This window comes from Nycticebus coucang, chromosome 2 (assembly GCF_027406575.1).
Source record: "Nycticebus coucang isolate mNycCou1 chromosome 2, mNycCou1.pri, whole genome shotgun sequence".
Lineage (NCBI taxonomy): Eukaryota > Metazoa > Chordata > Mammalia > Primates > Lorisidae > Nycticebus > Nycticebus coucang.
Genome location: NC_069781.1, coordinates 98,019,850 through 98,041,194, shown reverse-complemented (window position 1 = coordinate 98,041,194; position 21,345 = coordinate 98,019,850). Strand labels below are relative to the sequence as shown.

The window sequence follows — 21,345 nt, the reverse complement described above, 5'->3', positions numbered from 1 at the left end:
ACTTTCTTAATTCCTTTAAAACTTACATATTAAGATATACTGGCTGAACTTATTACTTTAAAAATTCATTTCATAGACTTTGACTAAAGATTTCAGGGGCTCCTAAAACGATTTAATTCACTTAACTAAAATGTTGAGTACCCACTGCAGACCAGATACTGGGTAGCATATTACAGGTACAAGTAAGGGTAAAACATGTACACAGATATTTCAGATTAAGACTTGAAACAATTTAAATGTCCATTAAGTGGCTTGTAATTTATTGTATATAAAACAGAATACTAATAGCTAACATCACTGTTTGCTATATGCCAAGCACAGTCCTAAACATCTTACTTATATTAACTTCCTTATCCTCCTGATAGATAGTGCTCTGAGATGGGTACTATTATAAACTATATTTTACAGAGGAGAAGACTAAGGTATAAAAAAATCAAATTCCCAAACTACAAAGAAGTGAGAGAGACTAAATATAAACCTAGGTAGTCTCACTTCCCAGAGGCTGTACTTAAATGTTCATTTTGAAAAAAATTTACAAAAATAGTAAAGACCAATCCCATAATCCTTTTATCCATATCACCCAAATTATAACATTTTTACCACATATGCATTATAATCTCTACTTTTATTGGAAACCTTACACAAGTGTCCAACCTTCAGCCTGCATGAGGATAATGTGAGGACTTTTTTGTTTATCTCTGGTGGTAGGTATCATGAAAATTATGCACAGACTTGTTTTTCTTTTTGCTAATCAGCTTTCATTAATGTTTTTTGTAATTAATGTATAGCCCAAGACAATTCTTCTTCCAATATGCCCCAGAGAAGCCTCTAAATACTTCAGTGTGACTTCCTAAAAACTCCTCTAACATAACCATAGTACAACTATTAAATCAGAAAAATTTATGTTTCTTTAATATCCTTTAATCTGGAGTTCTTCTGTTTTTATCTTTCACATTAGACATTTTGAAACAGCACAAGGCAAAGTAATTTTGTAGTATATCCCTCAATATAGGCTCACTTGGTATCTCTTCAAAACTAAATTCAAGTTATTTGGTAGAAAAACCACACAAGTGATATTGTGTCCATCTTAGAGCATTTTATAGAAAGACTATTGTGTCAATTTGTCCCATTACTGGTAATTCTGGCCACTTGGCTAAGTTGGTGTCTGCCAAGTTTCCCCACCATAAAGTTATTTTTTCCTTTATATTATAATTAGTAAGTATCTTGTAGGAAGATAACTGGAGACTAGATGCATATCCTATGTCTCATACTTCTATCCAGCAGTTTTAGCATCCGTTAATAATTACTGCCAGAAATAAAATGATAACAAAGGAATTAAAGTTTAAATCTCAGCTGAGTATGGTGGCTCATACCTGTAATCCTAGCACTTTGGGAAGCAGCGGCAGGAGGACCACCTGAGCTCAAGAGTTCAAGACCACTCTGAGCAAGAGCGAGACAGCCTCTCTACTAAAAATAGAAAAATTACCCAGCCATCACGGTGGCTCCCTATAGTCCCAGCTACTCAGGAGGCTGAGGCAGGATGGCTTGTATCCAGGAGTCTGAGGCTGCTGTAAGCTAGGCTAACGCCATGGCATACTAGCCTGAGCAACAGAATGAGAATGTCTTAAAAAAAAAAAAAAAAAAAAAATGCTGATTTTTGCATGTTGATTTTGTATCCTGTAATTTTACTTATTTTATCAGTTCTAATACAACAGCTTTTTGTGGAGTCTTTATGTTTCTCTAGATATCAAATCATATAATCTGGAAAAAAACATTTTCTATGTCTGAACTCATAATAAATCAAGCGAAGTACTTAAAACAAATTGGAGGAAAATGTTTTACTTTTGTTGTTGTTCACTGTTTTTTTGTTTATTTTTTCTTTTTGCAGTTTTTGGCCGGGGCTGGGTTTGAACCCTCCACCTCCGGCATATGGGGCTGGTGCCCTACCCCTTTGACCCACAGGCGCCGCTCCTATTTTTTCAATAGATTTAAGGAATTCTGTTACGTGTATAACTTATGAACATGTAGCATGTTTTATATATACACAATGTAACAGTGAAATCTGGGCTTTTAGTGTGTCCATCACCCAAGCAGTGTAACACTGTACCCAAGTTATTTTTTATTCTTGATCTCCTTCTCCCCCCATTCCATCTCTAGTGTCCATTATTCCACTCTGTATATCCTTGCACAGCCACTGCTTAGCTCCCACTTACAAGTGAGAACATGTGGCATTTACTTTTCTGATGCAGAGATACTTCACTTAGTATAATGGAAACTGGAGAAAAATGTTATATTCTAAAATATTCTTCATATCTTTGTTTTCCTTAGCTCCCTCTTAATCCAAAAGACTGAAAGTATAGCCTTTCTGTGTTATAATTCATAGAGACTTGATGGCAGGAGCTATCTCTCCTATTTTCTCTGTGAAATCCCACAATATCCAGAACTGTACTCTGCATGTAACAGATACTCAATGAAAGATATCATCACAAGCAATATACTATGATCAGAGCCCTTTCTCAGAGAGAACTGGATTATTTTAACCAATATATTTGTGAATAGCAATAGTATCACTTTTAAAAACTGGTTTAAAAACTATTCATGTGGACAAAAATAATGTATAATAAAATCATTTTTAAAAATATCAGTGAATGAACTTCAGGAATACATAGATCACAAAATCTTACCTCTTCAAAAACAGCAGCTTTATTTACTTTTTCCCTTGCAATGTCACAGATTTTCAAGATTCCCAAAGCAAAAGCTTTCATGGCAGGATCTTCTATAAAGTCTGGATTATGAATGTAAAGGCACGTAAATACTGTCTGTGCCAAAGAATGGCCTTCTAACCATGTTATCTATAAAGAAATAGGAGTGTACATATTTAAGGTGATAAAGAAAGTTTGCAAAGTCAAAACTCATCTTACAGTCACATACCCAAATAAATATAAGATTAACCACAAGATTTAAAGAATGATTAAAGGGAAGGTCAGGGGGCTGGGCGCAGTGGCTCATGCCTATAATCCTAGCACTCTGGGAGGCTGAGGCAGGTGGATTGTCTGAGCTCATGGGTTTAAAACCAACCTAAGCAAGAGTGAGACTCCCTCTCTAAAAACATCTGGGCATTGTGGCAGGTGCCCATAGTCCCAGCTACCCAGGAGGCTGAGGCAAGAGAATCACTTGAGCTTAAGAGTCTGAGGTTACTGTGAGCTATGATGCCATAGCACTCTACCAAAGTGAGACTCATCTCAAAAAAAATAAATAAATAAAATACAGGGAAGGTCAGAAATGACAAGATAGAATTCAATTGACTAAAGTTTCTCAAAAATCATATAATATAAATGTATCTGTAGAAAGCTTGCTGGGCGGCGCATGTGGCTCAAGGAGTAGGGCGCCGGTCCCATATACCAGAGGTGGCAGGTTCAAACCTAGCTCCGCCCAAAAACCACAAAAAAAAAAAAAGAAAAAAAAGAAAGCTTGCTCATCTATAAATCACTTTATATTTAGAGACTAATGAAGTTAAGAGTACTTCCTCAATGGTACAAAAGCAATCAATTTCACAAAGTAGTAAATAAAAATCCATAAATAGGTAATCCACACTTTTAAAACCAACCAGGTCCTTGGCCTCTTGTTTATCTTTTTAGCCTCACCACCACTCACCCAGTCTGCCAGCATTTCATCTCACCCAAATTATTGCAAAAAACTTTGCAACAGTTTTCCTGCCTCCTACCTATAACACCCCCTAATCCGAGAGATCTTTCTAAAACACTAAGATAATCATTCAAGGCTATTTCACTTTCTGCTTGACCTTCTGCTTGACCCCAGATACCAAAGGATGGGAATACCAACAACAGTCAAAACTGAGTAACTACTATGTCCCAAGTTATACACTAGGTACTATAGTATTTTTATGTCTTATCTCGTTTTTTTCCTAAGTTTGAGAAAGGTGGCACTTTTCTCCTATTACATGTGAAGAAACAGTGTTACTTAATTACTAATTTGCCCATGTTTATACAGGTATGTTTTATACTGACATCCAAGATTTCTGCAATGAAATAAGACGTGTGATACCGTATTACAAAATGAGAGGGTATAAAAATTGTATAAAAAATACAATGAAGGGGCGGCACCTGTGGCTCAAAGGAGTAGGGCGCCAGCCCCATATGCCGGAGGTGGAGGGTTCAAACCCAGCCCTGGCCAAAAACTGCAAAAAAAAAAAAATACAATTAAGGTCTGTTTTCTGGTAAAGCTAGTATGCAGAAGAAAGACTTTTCTGATTAAGAATCAACTGCCTATTAAAGCCCAACTCTTAGATACAATCCCAAGAGTCTCATACAATAGTTCCTCAATTTTGGCAACACCCTCCCTCTGTTTACCCTTCCCTGCTTCTCCTCTATTCTCCCACTCCTCCCATTTGGCTCCCTGCCAGAGGTCAGCTATAAACAGCTGTTCCTGACTCCCCAAACTGAATACTTTCACACTGTCATGCATCTTCTTTGCTGCAATACTTTCAATCTTCCTGTCATATGCCTACGTTTTTCAGTACTTCATACCAATATTACCTCCCTTTTACAGCCTTTCTTATCCTCCCAGACATAATTAACTCCTCTCTATCCCTATGGTACCACTATAAACACATTTACATGCTGTCAAAATCGCTTCTTTACACATCTGTCCCCAGCAATCCTCCAACTTCCTTCCCTATCCAACTAGGACTTTATTTATTTTGAGATAGAGTCTCATTATGTTGCTCTTGGTAGAGTGCTATGGCATCACAGCTCACAGCAACCTCAAACTCTCGGACTGAAGTGATTCTCTTGCCTCAGCCTCCCAAGTAGCTGCGACCACAGGTGCCTGTCACAATGCCTGGCTATTTTTGTTGCTGTTGTCATTGCTCGGGTGGAGTTTGAACCTGCCATCCTTGGTGTATGTGGCTGGTGCCATAACCACTGTGCTACGGGTGCCAAGCTAGGACTTTTAATTATTAACAGGTAATAAAGACATCTTTAAAGGAAAAAGATGAGACAGCTCTGGAGGAGTAAGATTAGGATTCTGCTTAGGCCCCCTCCTAGCAGTGTAACTTTAGGCAAATAGTACAGTTAACTAATGCAGGTGATGTAAAACCTAAGTGAAAATTATACATGTAAAACACCTAATAAAATTATACACACTGGTAATCAATACATAAATGCTGAATGAATAAATTGAATATATTTCTAAGGGTGATGATATAATGTTAATTTAAAAAGAAAAAGATAAAAAAGTAGAGGGTGAAAAAGCATTATAAATGAGAATCTTTCCACATTAAACTGTCTAGGGAAAACATATATCCAGCATATAAAAGTCACTAAAAAACTTTCTTCACAGAAAATGATGAGTTTACTTCAATTTACTGTAGATTAGGAAAAAAAATCTAAAACTACTCCAAACCTCCCTTTTTCTTTTTTTCTGTTTATTTATGGAAGCTTCCAATTACAGGTTTATTTCTTAGGTAACTTGAGGAAAAAAGGGTATTTTGGATAATAATTTAATATTTTTCCATTGAAAAAAAGAAAATGAGAACCAAAGATTATACAGATAAGAAGATGAAATCTTGTTTTCTGTGGAATTACTTAGCCTGCTAATCTTATTAAGAATATACATGTCACTAGACTCAGCATTACATGTTCATATTTAACACTAGTATATACTCTTTTAAAAAAATTCCAAGATTTAGATAAGTTGCAGTTTTTAAATTAATCATTAGACTTATTTTCATTCTTACCAGACAGCAAAAACACGTATCCATTATGCCTATCAGTTCAGGCAAGGTGAGGTCTTTAATTTTAATGGTACCATCCTAAAAAAGAAGGAAATATGACATATAAGCAGAAATCCTTTAAAATTTATGTTTAAAATGAAGAGTAGCATTTTTTATTTCAGATAATATTTTAAAATACTATTTTAAGAAAATACTATCTCATTACCTGATAAAACTAAGATACCAAATTAACTCTGCATCCTTAAAAACAATATTATCTTTTTTAATATTTTTAATTAACAAATTGGTCTTCAACAAGAAAAATCAAAGCCTCTCTAAATTGAAAGAGTAAAGATTGGGTGGCGCCTGTGGCTCAAGGAGTAGGGCGCCGGTCCCATATGCTGGAGGTGGTGGGTTCAAACCCAGCCCCAGCCAAAAAAAAAACCACCAAAAAAAAAAAAAAGAAAGAGTAAAGATCTTTATAATGAAAAGTCAAACCAACAACTACTTTAAAAGCACAACTACTTTAAAATCCATTTTAAGTGCTAATCAATAGGAATCATTTAATGACTCAACTCTAATTATAAAGGAAAAATTGAAAAAAAAAGTACTTCCCTTATGTTGGTTAACTATACTACTTGCAAATTCTATTTGCACTACCTACGCAGAACTTCTGTAAGTTGACCCCCCCGGCCCTCCAAGGGACTATAACCAACTGGTCAACCTACAGAGATGGTCAACTAGGCCTATTATACTGATATGTACACATGGTGCATGTCCAGTTTATGAAAATTAGGTCAACTTAAGGAGGTGGTCTACTACGGAAGTTCTACTGTATTTGCTTAGCAAATCCTTCATCAAATAATATGTTAAATTAAGCTCTGTGGCAACTATAAATGAATTTCTAAATCAATACTCATTCAGTATACCATAAGTTCACTACCATAAGCCTTTTACTTAATACACAAAATTAATCCCTATGCCAATTATCCTCCTATTTGAATATAAATTATTATAGCTCAAATATAGCTAAATGCTTTCAAAAATTAATTTTAAAATATATAAATGCACAAATTTAGAACAAGTTTTTAATGAAGACCTCAAATAATTTCTAGATTTCAACAAATAGAGATATAGTATAACAAAAGGTAATAACATTTTCTCTCTTTTTTTTTTTGAGTGCCATGGCATCAGCCTACCTTACTCAGCAGCCTCAAACTCAAGCAATTCTCCTGCCTCAGCCTGCTGAGCAGCTGGGACTACAGGTGCCCACCACCCACCTAGTTTTTCTTTTAGTAGAGATGGGGTCTTGCTTTTGCTCAACCTGGTTTCAAACTTCTGAGCTCAGGGGTTCCTCCTGAGTTGGCCTGCCAGAAGCTAGGATTATAGGTATGAACCACTGCTCCCACTCAGTTATAACCAATTCTTGCTTGTACACTTGAGATGATTTTAAGGAAATATACTTTAATATACTGTTTGATTTCATTATTGAGCACAATTTAATAATTTTAATATATAAAATAACAAAAGGTAAAAGAAAACACAAAAAATACAAAGATGACTACCTTGATAGCTTGTTCAAAATTGAGAACTTTTCGATTAACTTGGTTTCCAATCATGCCAGCATCCATCTTGGGATCCATCATTTCAATAGCAGACATGGCTTCAAAAAGACCAAATCTGCAAATAAAAAAATCAGCTCCCAAAATTATTTTTGAACCAGTAAACTTACCCTGATTTCCATAATGTTATAAAAATGATTATAATATTTTTAGTAACTACAGTATTCTATGTATTTGGTTTTCCCAACTTAACACACCTATTTCAATTAATCATCCTTTAACATAAATATCCTTTCATGTACTTGCCACTCAAATATTTTACATGCACTATAAGAAATAAAAGATGTTTTTTATGCTTTCCTTCAAAAAGGTGCACGTTAGAAACTTCTGAAAAAAATATATCAATTGATCTATACTAGATTTCACTTTGCATTCCTTAAATAATTTTCTCTAACATTCAGAAACATTATTAAATGTAACTTTTGCTTTTTTTCATTTTCTTTATATCTTTGTAGTATAATAATGTAGTATATTACAGTCTACAAACCCAGAGTTTTGGCAATCAAATAATGAAAAGCAGTCTCTATCCTGATAATCTGGTACTTGTGGATAATTCATCATAAAATTATGATGAGCTGTGAAGTACTGTGGACTGACTAGTAAGTATATCATTAACTAAGACATGGGTCAAGAAATGGGAGAAGAAAAGGAAAGCCTAAAGGAAAGTCAAAGCATTAAGCTACTGACTTTATTATTTTCCTTAGTCTAGGCCATTAGACTACCCAGAAAATAAAGACATCTACCTAAATACACTAAATCTTTTCTCTCATAAAAAGCCCAGCAGTAAGACATCAAAAAGAGCTTTAAGGAGACAAACTCTCTTTTCCTGCAATCCCTTTAACTGCCTAGTGGTTAAGTTTAAGATATTCTGATACTCGTAATAGGACAATATTATTAAAGACAACTCTCATCTATAAATTTGATATAATCCTGATCAAAATCCAAGTAATATTTTTCAAAGAACCTGCCAAGCCAAAAGAGATAATACTAAAGAATGGAAGAGAATTTTGTCAATAAAAACAATAGGGATTCACCAAATATTTAAATCATAAAGCTGTAATAATTAGAAGCATTCTAGAATAGATAGTTTAAACGGAAAAGAATATAAACAGTTCACATGTCTGTGGAAACTATGTAAGACAAAGGTAGAATTTCAAATCAGTGGAAAACCATTGGATTAGTCAGTAAATACTGTAGAGACAAGGGACTAACCACCCGGAAAAAGATAAATTTTTGATTGATTCACACAATATGCAAAAATAACTCCCAGGCAGATTTATGTTCTAAGCTAAAACAAGTAAACATAAGACTACTCTTGCATAACTTACACAGCTATAAAGAAAAAGTCGGTATCTCCACCTTTTAAATTTAAATTTCATTTTTTTTTTTTTGGAGACAGAGTCTCACTTTGTCTCCCTTGGTAGAGTACGTGGCATCACACCTCACAGCAACCTCTAACTCTTGGGCTCAAAAGATTCTCTTGCTTCAGCCTCCCAAGCAGTTGGGACCACCACAATGTCTGGCTATTTTTAGAGACAAGGTCATGCTCTGGATCAGGCTGGCCTTGAACCTGTGAGCTCAGGCAATCCACCTACCTAGGCCTTCCAAAGTGCTTGGATTACAGGCATGAGCCACCGCGCCCAGCCCCAACTTTTAAATTTCTATACAACAATAAACTACAGTTAAAAATACTCAATATCCAGAATATAAAACTCACACATATAAATACAATAAAAATTCCAAAGAAAAATAGAAAAAGGACAGGAATAGATAATTCACAAAAGAGAAAATATACACCAAAAGGTGAAAGCTGCTCAAATTCAGACGTAACCAGGTGTTATAAAACAAGATGATATGGCTTTTTTTAGCCATTCCATAGGGAAAATTAAAAAAAAAAAAAAAAAAACTAGTATACTGTTAAATAGCTAAAACAGCTAGTATACTCCTTCTGTTAGTAGGAGTACAAATTGATAGACTTTTTTGAAGAAAATCTGGATGAACCCATTAAAATATAAAACACTCAAACCCTTTGAGCTAGTCACTCAATTTCTAAGTTTCTATACCATAAATTGTTTGTACATGTATAGGCTTGTAAATAAATTATAAAAGTATCTAATTTTCCCATGTTATCAAGAAATGTTGCAATCTAAATGTCTATCAATAGAGATACAACATAGTAACTTATGGCACATTTATAAAAATACAAGGCCAGGCTTGGTGGCTGATGTTTGTAATCCTAGCACTCTGGGAGGACAAGGCAGGTGGATTACTTGAGTTCAGGAGTTTAAGACTAGCCTGACCAAAAGCAAGACTCTTTCTCTAAAAAGAGACAGGCATTGTGGCAGGCGCCTGTGCTACTAGGGAGGCTAAGGCAAGAGGATTGCTTGAGCCCAGGAGTTTGAGGTTGCCATGAGCTACCAAAGACTCTATCTCAAAATAAAATAATAAATATAATAAAAATATATAACAGTTAAAATGAACATGGTAGAGCTATTACATACTAACGTAAAAAAATCTTCAAGATACAAGAATACTATATTGCCACTTATAATTAATCATTTTGTGGATGTTCATCCATGTATGTAATTATAATTTTTAAAAGGTCTAGATAAAGTACAAGCAATAATCTGTTTAACTTGTAACTGATTATTTCTGCAGAAATACAGAATATGCAGGAGATGAAGTGATAGCAAGTTTTTGCTTCTGCTCTGATATATGAATTTCTTAAAAACAAAGTATCCATTTGTAATACTTTGTAATTACATGAGGATGAATAAAAAAAGTCTTTATGGCAATTAAAATTCTAGACTATAAGGTATTTGCCTAATCAGTAAAACTGCTACAGAAACTACAATAGCACTGAATTAGCTATTTCATCCATTCAGCAAATACTGAGCACATACTACATGCTAGACTGTTCTAAGCACTTGAGATGCATGAGTGAGCAAAACAAATTTGCTTGCCTCATGGAGTTTACATTCCAGTGGGAAGAAACAAAAAATACAGGTAAGTAAATAATATAATAGGTTAGACGATTACACATGCTAGGTAGAAAAAAAATAACTGGTTATAGGAGATATGGATTGGAAGGATTATAACTTTAATAGATGGTCAGGGGTAAGCACAGTGGCTCCTACCTAATCCTAGGTGGCTTGCTTGAGCTCAGGAGTTCGAGACCAGCCTGAGCAAGACTGAGACACTGTCTCTACTAAAGATAGAAAAACCCAGCCAGTGTCATGGCAGGCACTTATAGGCTGAGGTAAGAAGATCACCTAAGCCCAGTAGTTTGAAGTTGCTGTCAAGATGTGATGATGCCAGGGCACTCTACCCAGGGCGACAGTGAGACTCTGTCTCAAAAAAAAAAAAAAAAAAAAGACAGATGGTCAGGGTAGGATGCTGGCAATTGTAATCCCTGGGCTCAGAACCTAAAACCTTAGGGAAATGAAGGGGCCTCGGTCCCTCTAGTTGTCCTCACCCAAGCCTTGTTCCATAGCCAGAAACCACATTCTTACCTCCATTAATCTATGGTTGGTTCATTATGCCCTCCCTACTATGCCTGCATCATCAAAATAATGATTCACAGTGATTCTCAGAGTGCATGAGCAGCATCAATCTCACCTGGAAATTTGTTAGAAATTCAAATTCTGCGGTCCCACACTAGACCTACTAAATAAAGAATTCTGAGGGTATGGTCCAGAAATCTATGTTTTAAAAAGCTCTCTAGATGATTCTGGTGCACACTAAAATTGGAGAAGAACTAAATTCCAGGTTCCACCTCCCCCCATCAACTAAATTGTCCAATCTTATTCATTTACTAATTCAAAATTTCATATTCTTTTGTTTGTTTGAGACAGTCTCACTGTTGCCCCAAGCTAGTGTGCCACAGCATCATAGCTCCGAGCAACCTAAAACTCCTGGGCTCATGCAAGCCTCTTGCCTCAGCCTCCCAAGTATCTAGGACTACAGGCACCTGCCATAAAGTTGGGCTACTTTTTCTATTTTTAGTACAGACGAGGGGCTCACTCTTGCTCAGGTTGATCTTGAACTCCTGAGGCTCAGGCAATCCACCTGCTTCCTCCTCCCAGAATGCTGCAATTACAGGCATGAGCCACCCTGGCCCCAAATTACATATTCCTCACCTTGAAAATTGTGCCTGGCTATAGTACTATAGAAACTGGGGCTAAATATGAGAGTATAAGTATAATCAAGCATTTCCCTTTATTTAACTTACCCACTATCATTTGGATATAGTTTGTCTTCCAAAATTCATACAATCTCTTATGATTTTTTCTTTTTTATTACAAATTAATATAAGGGTACAGATGTTCAGGTTACACTGTTTTCAATTCTAACGTAAAGTTCGAGTTGAGCCCTTCACCTGGGAGTGTGCTGAACACCCTCACATTGTGTACATTATGTGAAATCTTGCCCTAGCCCTCCCTCCTTCTCTCTCCCTTCCCCCTTGCTAGACTATTATTCGTGTTTTTTCTTGCATGTGGGTGTAGTTGTTTATTTATTAGTTTCATAATAGTATTGAGTACATTGGTTTTTTTTTTTTCCATTCTTGAGAGACTTTACTAAGAATGTGTTTCAACTCCATCTAGGTAACACAAAAGATGTAAAGTCTCCATCTTTTCTTCTGGCTGAATAGTACTCCATGGTATACTATATATACCATAGTTTGTTAATCCATACATGGGTAGATGGGCACTTGGGTTGCTTCCACATCTGGGCAATATAGCATTCAACTGCAATAAATATTCTGGTGCATATGTCCTTGTGGTAAAATTTTTGTTATTCTGGGTAGACACCTAGTAATGGGATTGTGAGATCAAATGGAAAGTTGACTTTTAGTTGAGAATTCTCCATACTTCTTTCCATAGAAGTTCTATTAGTTTGCAATCCCATCAGCATTGCTTAAGTGGTCCCTTCTCTACACAGCCATACTAGTACCTGCAGATTTAGAACTTTATGATGTGGGCTAATCTTACTGAAGTTAGGTGATATCTCCCAGTGGTTTTGATTTGCATTTCTCTGCTAATTAGGGATGAGCATTTTTTCACGTGTTCATTGGCCATTTCTCTATCCTCTTCAGAGAAGTTCCTATTCAAGTCTCTTCCCCACTTATAAATGTGGCTATTTGCTCTTTTCTGGACTAATCTGAGTTCCCTGTAGATTCTAGTTATCAGCCCTTTGTCAGATTTGTAGCTTCACCCATTTTGAAGGCTGGCTGACTGATTTAGTTGTGGTATCCTCAGCTGTGCAGGTCTTATTTATTCATTTTTGGTGTTGCTGCAGTTGCCAAGGGGGGAGGGTCTTCATCATAAAATCTTTTCCCAGGCTTAGGCGGCCCCTGTGGCTCAGTGAGGGCGCCAACTCCATATCCCGAGGGTGGTGGGTTCGAACCCAGCCCCAGTCAAACTAAACAAAAAAATAGCCAGGAATTGTGGCGAGGCACTTGCAGTCCTAGCTACTCGGGTAGCTGATGCAAGAGAATCACCTAAGCCCAAGAGCAGACGGTTGCTGTGAGCTGTGACACCATAGCACCCTACCAAAGGCAACAAAGTGAGAATGTCTCTAAAAAAAAAAACTTTTCCCAGGCCAATTTTGCCAAGTGTTTTCCCCCATATTCTCTGCTAGAATTGTTATGGTGCCTTAAATTTAAATGTTTGTCCAGCCAGAATCAATTTTTTTATCAGTGGTGAGAAACGTGGGTCCAGTTTTAGTCTTTTTTTTTTTTTTCTACCCACACCCCCCCTTTCCCACTTCCCCCTATTGTTAAGTTGTAGCTGGGTTATAGCTTTCATGTGAGAGTCCCAAATTAGTTTCATAGTAGGGCTGTGTACATTGGGTATTTTTTCTTCCATTCTTGGGATACTTTACTAAAAAGAATATGTTCCAGCTCCATCCATGTAAACATGAAAGAGGTAAAGTCTCCATCTTTCTTTAAGGCTGCATAGTATTCCATGGTATACATATACCACAATTTATTAATCCATTCGTGGATCGATGGACACTTGGGCTTTTTCCATGACTTAGCTATTATGAATTGGGCTGCAATAAACATTCTGGTACAAATATCTTTGTTATGTTGTGATTTTTGGTCTTCTGGGTATATGCCCAGCAGAGGAATTACAGGATTCAATGGCAGATCTATTTTTAGATCTCTGAGTGTTCTCCATATATCTTTCCAAAAGGAATGTATTAATTTGCATTCCCACCAGCAGTGCAGAAGTGTTCCCTTTTCTCCGCATCCACGCCAGCATCTCTGGTCTTGAGATTTTGTGATATAGGCTAGTCTCATTGGAGTTAGATGATATCTCAAAGTAGTTTTGATTTGCATTTCTCTGATGATTAAAGATGATGAGCATTTTTTCATATGTCTGAAGGCCGTGCGCCTGTCTTCTTCAGAGAAGTTTCTCTTCAAATCCCTTGCCCAGCCTGCGATGGGATCCCTTGTTTTTTTCTTGCTGATGCGTTTGAGTTCTCTGTGGATTCTGGTTATTAAACCTTTGTCAGAGTTATACCCTGCAAATATCTTCTCCCATTCTGAGGGCTGTCTGCTTGCTCTGCTTACTGTGTTCTTAGCTGTGCAGAACCTTTTTAGTTTGATCAAGTCACAGTAGTGTATTTTTGAAGCTGCTTCAATTGCCCGGGGGGTTCTCCTCATGAAATACTCACCCAGACCAATTTCTTCAAGGGTTTTCCCTGCATTCTCCTCTAGTATTTTTATAGTTTCATGCCTTAAGTTTAAATCTTTAATCCAATGAGAGTCTATCTTAGTTAATGGTGAAAGGTGCGGGTCCAATTTCAGTCTTCTGCAGGTTGCCAGCCAGTTCACCCAGCACCATTTGTTAAATAGGGCATCTTTTCCCCACTGAATGTTTTTAATTGGCTTGTCAAAAATCAAATAGTGGTAAGTAGCTGGATTCATCTCTTGGTTCTCTATTCTGTTCCAGATATCTACTTCTCTGTTTTTGTGCCAATACCATGCTGTTTTGATCACTATCGATTTGTAGTAAAGTCTGAGGTCTGGTAGTGTGATTCCTCCTGTTTTGTTTTTATTTCTGAGTAATGTCTTGGCTATTCGAGGTTTTTTCTGATTCCATATAAAACGAAGTAATGTTTTCTCAAGATCTTTAAAATATGACAGTGGAGATTTAATAGGGAGTGCGTTGAAATTATATATTGCTTTGGGTAGTATGGACATTTTGATAATGTTGATTCTTCCCAGCCATGAGCATGGTATGTTTTTCCATTTGTTAACATTTTCAGCTATCTCTTTTCTTAGAGTTTCATAGTTCTCTTTATAGAGATCTTTCACGTCTTTTGTTAGGTAAATTCCCAAATATTTCATCTTCTTTGGCACTACTGTGAATGGGATAGAGTCCTTAACTGCTTTTTCAATTTGACTGTTGTTGGTGTATATAAAGGCTACCGATTTATGAATGTTGATTTTGTAACCTGAGACGCTGCTGTATTCCTTGATCACTTCTAGGAGTTTTGTAGTAGAGTCCCTAGTGTTTTCCAGATACACAATCATATCATCTGCGAAGAGCGAGAGTTTGATCTCTTCTGACCCTATATGGATACCCTTGATCGCCTTTTCTTTCCTAATTGCGGTGGCTAAAACTTCCATTACAATGTTGAAAAGCAATGGAGACAATGGGCAGCCTTGTCTGGTTCCTGATCTGAGTGGAAATGATTCCAATTTAACTCCATTCAATATGATATTGGCTGTGGGTTTGCTGTAGATAGCCTCTATCAGTTTAAGAAAAGTCCCTTCTAGACCAATTTTCTTGAGTGTTCTGATCATGAAGGGATGCTGGATATTATCAAAAGCTTTTTCTGCATCAATTGAGAGAATCATATGGTCTTTGTTTTTTAATTTGTTTATGTGCTGAATTACATTTATAGATTTACGTATATTGAACCAGCCTTGAGACCCTGGGATAAAACCAACTTGGTCATGATGTATAATTTGTTTGATGTGTTGTTGGATTCTGTTTGTTAGGATCTTGTTGAATATTTTTGCATCTATATTCATTAGTGATATTGGTCTATAATTTTCTTTTCTTGTTGGGTCTTTTCCTGGTTTGGGGATCAGGGTGATGTTTGCTTCATAGAACGTGTTGGGTAGTCTTCCTTCTTTTTCTACATTTTGGAACAGGTTGAGTAATATAGGTACTAATTCCTCTTTAAAGGTTTGGTAGAATTCTGACGTGAAACCATCTGGTCCCGGGCTTTTCTTTTTAGGGAGGTTTTGTATAGTTGATGCTATTTCTGAACTTGATATGGGTCTGTTCAACATTTCCACTTGATTCTGGTTAAGTCTTGGAAGGTGGCGTGCTTCCAAGTATTGGTCTATTTCCTTCAGATTTTCATATTTCTGAGAATAAAGTTTCTTGTAATATTCATTAAGGATTTTTTGGATTTCTGATGAGTCTGTGGTTATTTTGTCTTTGTTGTTTCTGATTGATGATATTAGAGATTTTACTCTTTTTTTCCTGATTAGGTTGGCCAGAGGTTTATCTATTTTATTGACCTTTTCAAAAAACCAGCTTTTTGATTTATTGATCTGTTGTATTATTCTTTTGTTTTCAATTTCATTTAATTCTGCTCTAATTTTGGTTATTTCTTTTCTTCTACTGGGTTTGGGGTTGGAATGTTCTTCCTTTTCCAGTTGCGTGAGATGTCCCATTAAGTTGTTAACTTCCTCTCTTTCCGTTCTCTTGAGGAAGGCTTGCAGTGCTATAAATTTCCCTCTTAGAACTGCCTTTGCAGTGTCCCAGAGGTTCTGATAGTTTGTGTCTTCATTGTCATTTTGTTCCAAAAAATTGGTGATTTCTTTCTTAATCTCATCTCTGACCCAGCTATCATTCAGCATAAGGTTATTTAACTTCCATGTTTTTGTATGGGTATGCAGATTCCTGTTGTTACTCAATTCAAGTTTTATTCCATGATGGTCCGAGAAGATGCATGGAATAATTTCTATTCCTTTAAATTTACTGAGGTTAGACTTGTGACCTAAAATGTGATCAATTTTGGAGTAAGTTCCGTGGGCTGATGAGAAGAATGTGTATTCAGTTTTGTTGGGATGAAATGTTCTGTAGATGTCTGCTAAATCTAAATATTGGATGGTTAGGTTTAAATCTAAGATTTCTTTGCTCAGCTTCTTTCTGGAGGATCGATCCAACACTGCCAAGGGAGTGTTGAAATCTCCAACGATTATGGAGCTGGAGGAAATCAAGTTACTCATGTCTGTTAGAGTTTCTCTTATAAATTGAGGTGCATTCTGGTTGGGTGCATAGATATTAATAATTGAGATCTCATCATATTGAGTATTACCCTTAACAAATATGAAGTGACCATTCTTGTCCTTCCTTACTTTTGATGGTTTAAAGCCTACTGTATCTGCAAATAAAATTGCAACACCTGCTTTTTTCTGATTACCATTTGCCTGAAATATGGATGACCATCCTTTCACCCTGAGTCTGTATTTGTCTTTTAAGTTGAGATGTGACTCTTGTATGCAACAAATATCTGGCTTGAGTTTTTGTATCCAGTCAGCTAACCTATGCCTCTTTAGAGAACAGTTTAAGCCATTCACATTGATGGAGAGTATTGATAAGTCTGGTGGAATTTTGGGTATCGAGTTTTTCAAAGGTCCAGTGGACATTTTTAATCCTTTCGCCAGTGTGGAAGTTGGAGTTTGATCCAAAGATTCTGAGTGAGTTTACTTTTGTGGTATAGGATTGGGTTGGTCATTGTGGAGGATAGGTCTGAGAACATCCTGAAGAGCTGGTTTACTTATGGCAAATTTTTTCAACATATGAATGTCATTGAAGTATTTAATTTCTCCATCATAGATGAAACTCAGTTTAGCTGGATACAAGATCCTGGGTTGAAAATTTTTTTGCTTTAGGAGATTAAAAGTTGATGACCAGCCTCTTCTGGCTTGAAAAGTTTCAGCAGAGAGATCTGCAGTTATTCTAATATTCTTACCTTTGTACGTTATAGTTTTCTTTCGCCGGGCTGCTTTGAGAATCTTCTCTTTCATGTTAACTTTAGTGAAGCTAATTATGATCTGTCTGGGAGATGGCTTATTGGGGTTGAATCGTGCTGGGGTTCTGAAGCTGTCTGCTATCTGAATTTCAGATTCTCTAGGCATGTCTGGAAAATTTTCTTTCATAATTTCATGTAGAAGGGCCTCTGTGTCCTTGGCAGCTACTTCATCAGTCTCCGAAATTCCTATAACCCTTATGTTGTTTTTTTTCGAATTATCTGAGAGCTCTCTGAGTGAGTGATCCGTTTTTGCTCTCCATTTCTCTTCCTCTTTGAGAGATTGGGAGCGTTCGAAGACTTTATCTTCAATGTCAGAAATCCTTTCTTCTGCTTGCTCCATTCTGTTACTGAGGGATTCTACTGTATTTTTCATATCTTTGAGGGCTGTAAGTTCTTGTTTCAGTGTGTCTAAGTCTTTGGTGGTTTTGTCTTTAAATTCGTTAAATTCTTGAGACAATTTTTGAATTTCTCCTCGAATTCCTAATTCCATTTTATTAATCTTGTCTGCAAACCAAATTCTGAATTCGACTTCTGACATCTCAGCCAGTTGTTTATGAATGGGATCTTCAATCACATCTGCCGTATCTTTTCTTGGGGGGGTTGATCTATTCTGGTTATTCATGTTACCAGAGTTTTTCCGCTGATTCCGCCCCATGGTTTACTCCCTTTGGTTTTTCCCCTGGGGTTTTATCGAGGGCCCGTACAGTGTTGTGGCCTGAGAAACTGGGGCCCTGTCTGGTGTGGTGGAGCAAAGTGGTTCTGTCTTGTTTTCAGCTGGTTTCTGTTCGATCCTATTGCAACTTCTACCCTGGCTTGAAGTCTCAGCTGTGTGGAAAAATCAGCAATTAAGTCACCCCGCCTGCCCACCTCTGGCCCCAGTTGGAAAAGGAGAATCAAACCTTCCTACAATCGCACACCCAGGGCACCGCCTGAAGAGTCCTCAGTCTATTAGCCCAGTTCAAAAGGTCCGAATCAACTGTCTCAATCGGCACTTGTCTCGGGTGGAAGGGTTCAAGAGGTCTCTGGGAACTGGATCACAGGGGCCTGGTGACTCCTCTGACACAGCTCACCCCAGTGCAGCGTGGAGTCAGGAGGAGCCACCCAGCAAACAGAGCAGTCTGGGAAGGTTGACGTCTCCTTCCCCACTTTGCCCCTCCGTCGGACCCAGTCACTGGTATCTCTGCAGATGGCTAACCCAGTTGCCTGCAGTGAACAGACACTCCAGGGGTTTGCACCTGCCTGAATCGCAAGGAAGTCTGCCAGGCCCCCGCAGACTGCCGCTATCTAGCAGGAGGAGATGGGGCCTGACATCTTTGAGTGTTTGATGCAGGTGATGGGAAGGAGGTGTTCACTCAGGCTTAGCCCCATCCCTGATGCATGCTGCTAACAGAACAGAACAGACAACTTTGTGAGGTTCTGTCTCTGTTCTTGTCGTCGCCTACAGGAGACGGGCTGTTTTGAGTTCAAACGTCTTTGCTGCTGGAGAATTGCGTCTGAACACCTCTCTGGGTCGGCCCCGCCCTGGAGGCTTCCGGGTTTGTGAGCCGTGTCACCGGTGGCCTCCTCTGGTTGCCCAGGGAGACAGGGGGTGTGGCCTCAGAATATCCAGAAGTGAGCGTTCTGCCGTTAAAGAAAAAACGGCTGTTGATCTACCTCCAGGGAACTGCTGCTCTGGTGTGGGCACTCAGGCGACCCTTTTCTCCTCTGTCCCACGCCCCAGAGTCAGCACTGAGAGGCCGCAGTTTGTGCTGGGTCCACACCCCTTAAGAGATCCCCCAAGAATCAGAACTCTTGGGGGATGGGCCCCCAGACCCCGATTGGGAGTGGGGCGGGGGGAAGCTAGAGTTTCATTCAGTTTCACGCAATACTACGGTCCGGGGAGGGCTCCTGCACTGCACCGCAGGGAAGTGCCGCCAAGGCTTGATTTCCCCTCAGCAGAGTGCCCTCTCCTCGCTCACGTGTCCCAGAGTCAGCGCTGACCTGACGCAGCTCAGGCACTGTGCACTCCCCTCGAGAAATCACCCAAGGAGCCGAACTCCTGGGGGATAGGCCCTCAGACCCCGAGTGAGAGTAGGGGTTCTCAGCTCTCAGCGGGGAGGCCAGAGTCTGATTCAGTCTTGGGCCCCGTATGCCTGGGGAGGGTTGCTGCACTGCACCGCAGGGAAGTGCCGCGAGGCGTGACTCAGCCCGGTGCCCTCTCCTCACTTGCGCGCCTCAGAGTCAATGCTGACCAGTCGCAACTCGGGGACTGTCCACTCCCCTTGAGAAATCACCCAAGGATCCGAACTCCTGGGGGATAGGCCCTCAGACCCTGAGTGAGAGTAGGGGCTCTCAGCTCTCAGCGGGGAGGCCAGAGTCTGATTCAGTCTTGGGCCCCGTATGCCCGGGGAGGGTTGCTGCACTGCACCGCAGGGAAGTGCCGCGAGGCGTGACTCCCCCTCAGCCCGGTGCCCTCTCCTCACTCGGCGCGCCTCAGAGTCAATGCTGACCAGTCGCACTCAAGGGGACTGTCCACTCCCCTTGAGAAATCACCCAAGGATCCGAAGTCCTGGGGGACAGGCCTCCAGACCTCAGTGGGCGGGAGGGGAGTGCCGGGGATTCAGGGTTGCCGGCAGAGGATTCCCAAAGTTTTATTCAGCCCTATGTCCGGCAGGAGAACGCCACGGCACCCCAGTAGGGGAGGTAGGTCCAGTTTTTAGAAGGTCTCTCCCGTGGAGAGACCGTGGAAATTAAAGGGCTCTAATTTCTGCCCGCTTGTTCAATTTCTGCCCGCTTGTTCAATTATGGGGCTCTAGAGCCGGTCTCATGGGGGAGGGGGACTCCCGTCCGCTTGGTGGTGGATTTTGTACCTTTTGTTTTGCGTCCTTGTGATCACAACTTGCCTCAGCGGTGTTGATGTGCGTTCTTCAGCCTTCTCTCTTGGTGAGGCTCAAGTCCACCAGGATACTTACTAAATTCCTGTCCCTTAACTCTCCTTCTGGACGGGAGCCTTTGTTGAAAGCTGGCTTCAGTCCGCCATCTTGTCTCCCCCTCCCAGTTTTAGTCTTCTGCATGTGTCTAACCAGTTCTCCCAGTACCATTTGTTAAATAGGGATTCTTTTCCCTGGTGCACGCTTCTGCTTGGTTTATCAAAGATCACATGGCAACATGTGGCTGGGTTCATCTCTAGGCTCCCTATCCTATTCCATAGATCAGTACTATTTTTGTGCCAATACCATGTTGTTTCGATAGCTATAGACTTATAACCTGAAGTCTTGTTAACGTAATGCCTATAGATTTGGTTCTTATTTCTTTCCTTTCATTAATTTTTAATGAAAATCATAACTGTGTACATTTATGGGGTATAATGTGATGATTTGATATAGAATGCTTAATCAAACTGATCAACATAACCATCACCTCACGTACTTGTATTTTGTGGTAAGGCATTTAAAATTTACTTAATTTATTTTGAAATATACCTTTGCATTGTGCACACCAATCACCCTCCTCTCTTGCCATCTCTCTCCCTCTTTACCCCTCCCCCTTGTTAGAATATATTTGTGTTTTATCATTGATGAGTCTGTAAATGTTTATATATTGGTTTCATAATAGTATTGAGTACACTGGATACTTTTTTCCATTCTTGAGATACATTACTAAGAAGAATGTGCTCCGACTCCATCCAAGTAAATATAAAAGATGTAAAGTCTCCATCTTTTCATGGTTGAATAGTACCCCATCATATACATATACCACAATTTGTTAACTCATTCATGATTTGATGGGCATTTGTGTTGCTTCCATGACTTGGCTATTGTGAATTGAGCTGCGATAAACATACTGGTGCAAATGTCTTTGTGGTTAAATAATTTTTGTTCTTCTGAGTAGACACCTAGTAATGGCATTATGGGATCAAATGAAAGGTCAACTTTCTTTCCATAA

The 21,345-nt window shown here is 38.8% G+C and overlaps 1 protein-coding gene across 3 annotated transcripts in view; it reads right to left on the bottom strand.

Annotated features, from left to right (window-relative positions):
• NAA35 (N-alpha-acetyltransferase 35, NatC auxiliary subunit) overlaps positions 1–21,345 on the bottom strand; it is a 105,584-nt gene that overhangs the window by 64,554 nt on the left and 19,685 nt on the right. For all 3 annotated transcript variants that reach the window (XM_053576890.1, XM_053576899.1, XM_053576908.1), the window contains exons 4-6: positions 7,300–7,414; positions 5,759–5,833; positions 2,685–2,852 (exon numbers count right to left, since the gene is read on the bottom strand). In XM_053576890.1, the coding sequence (XP_053432865.1) occupies positions 2,685–2,852; positions 5,759–5,833; positions 7,300–7,414 (358 nt within the window). The remainder of the gene's footprint in view (positions 1–2,684; positions 2,853–5,758; positions 5,834–7,299; positions 7,415–21,345) is intronic.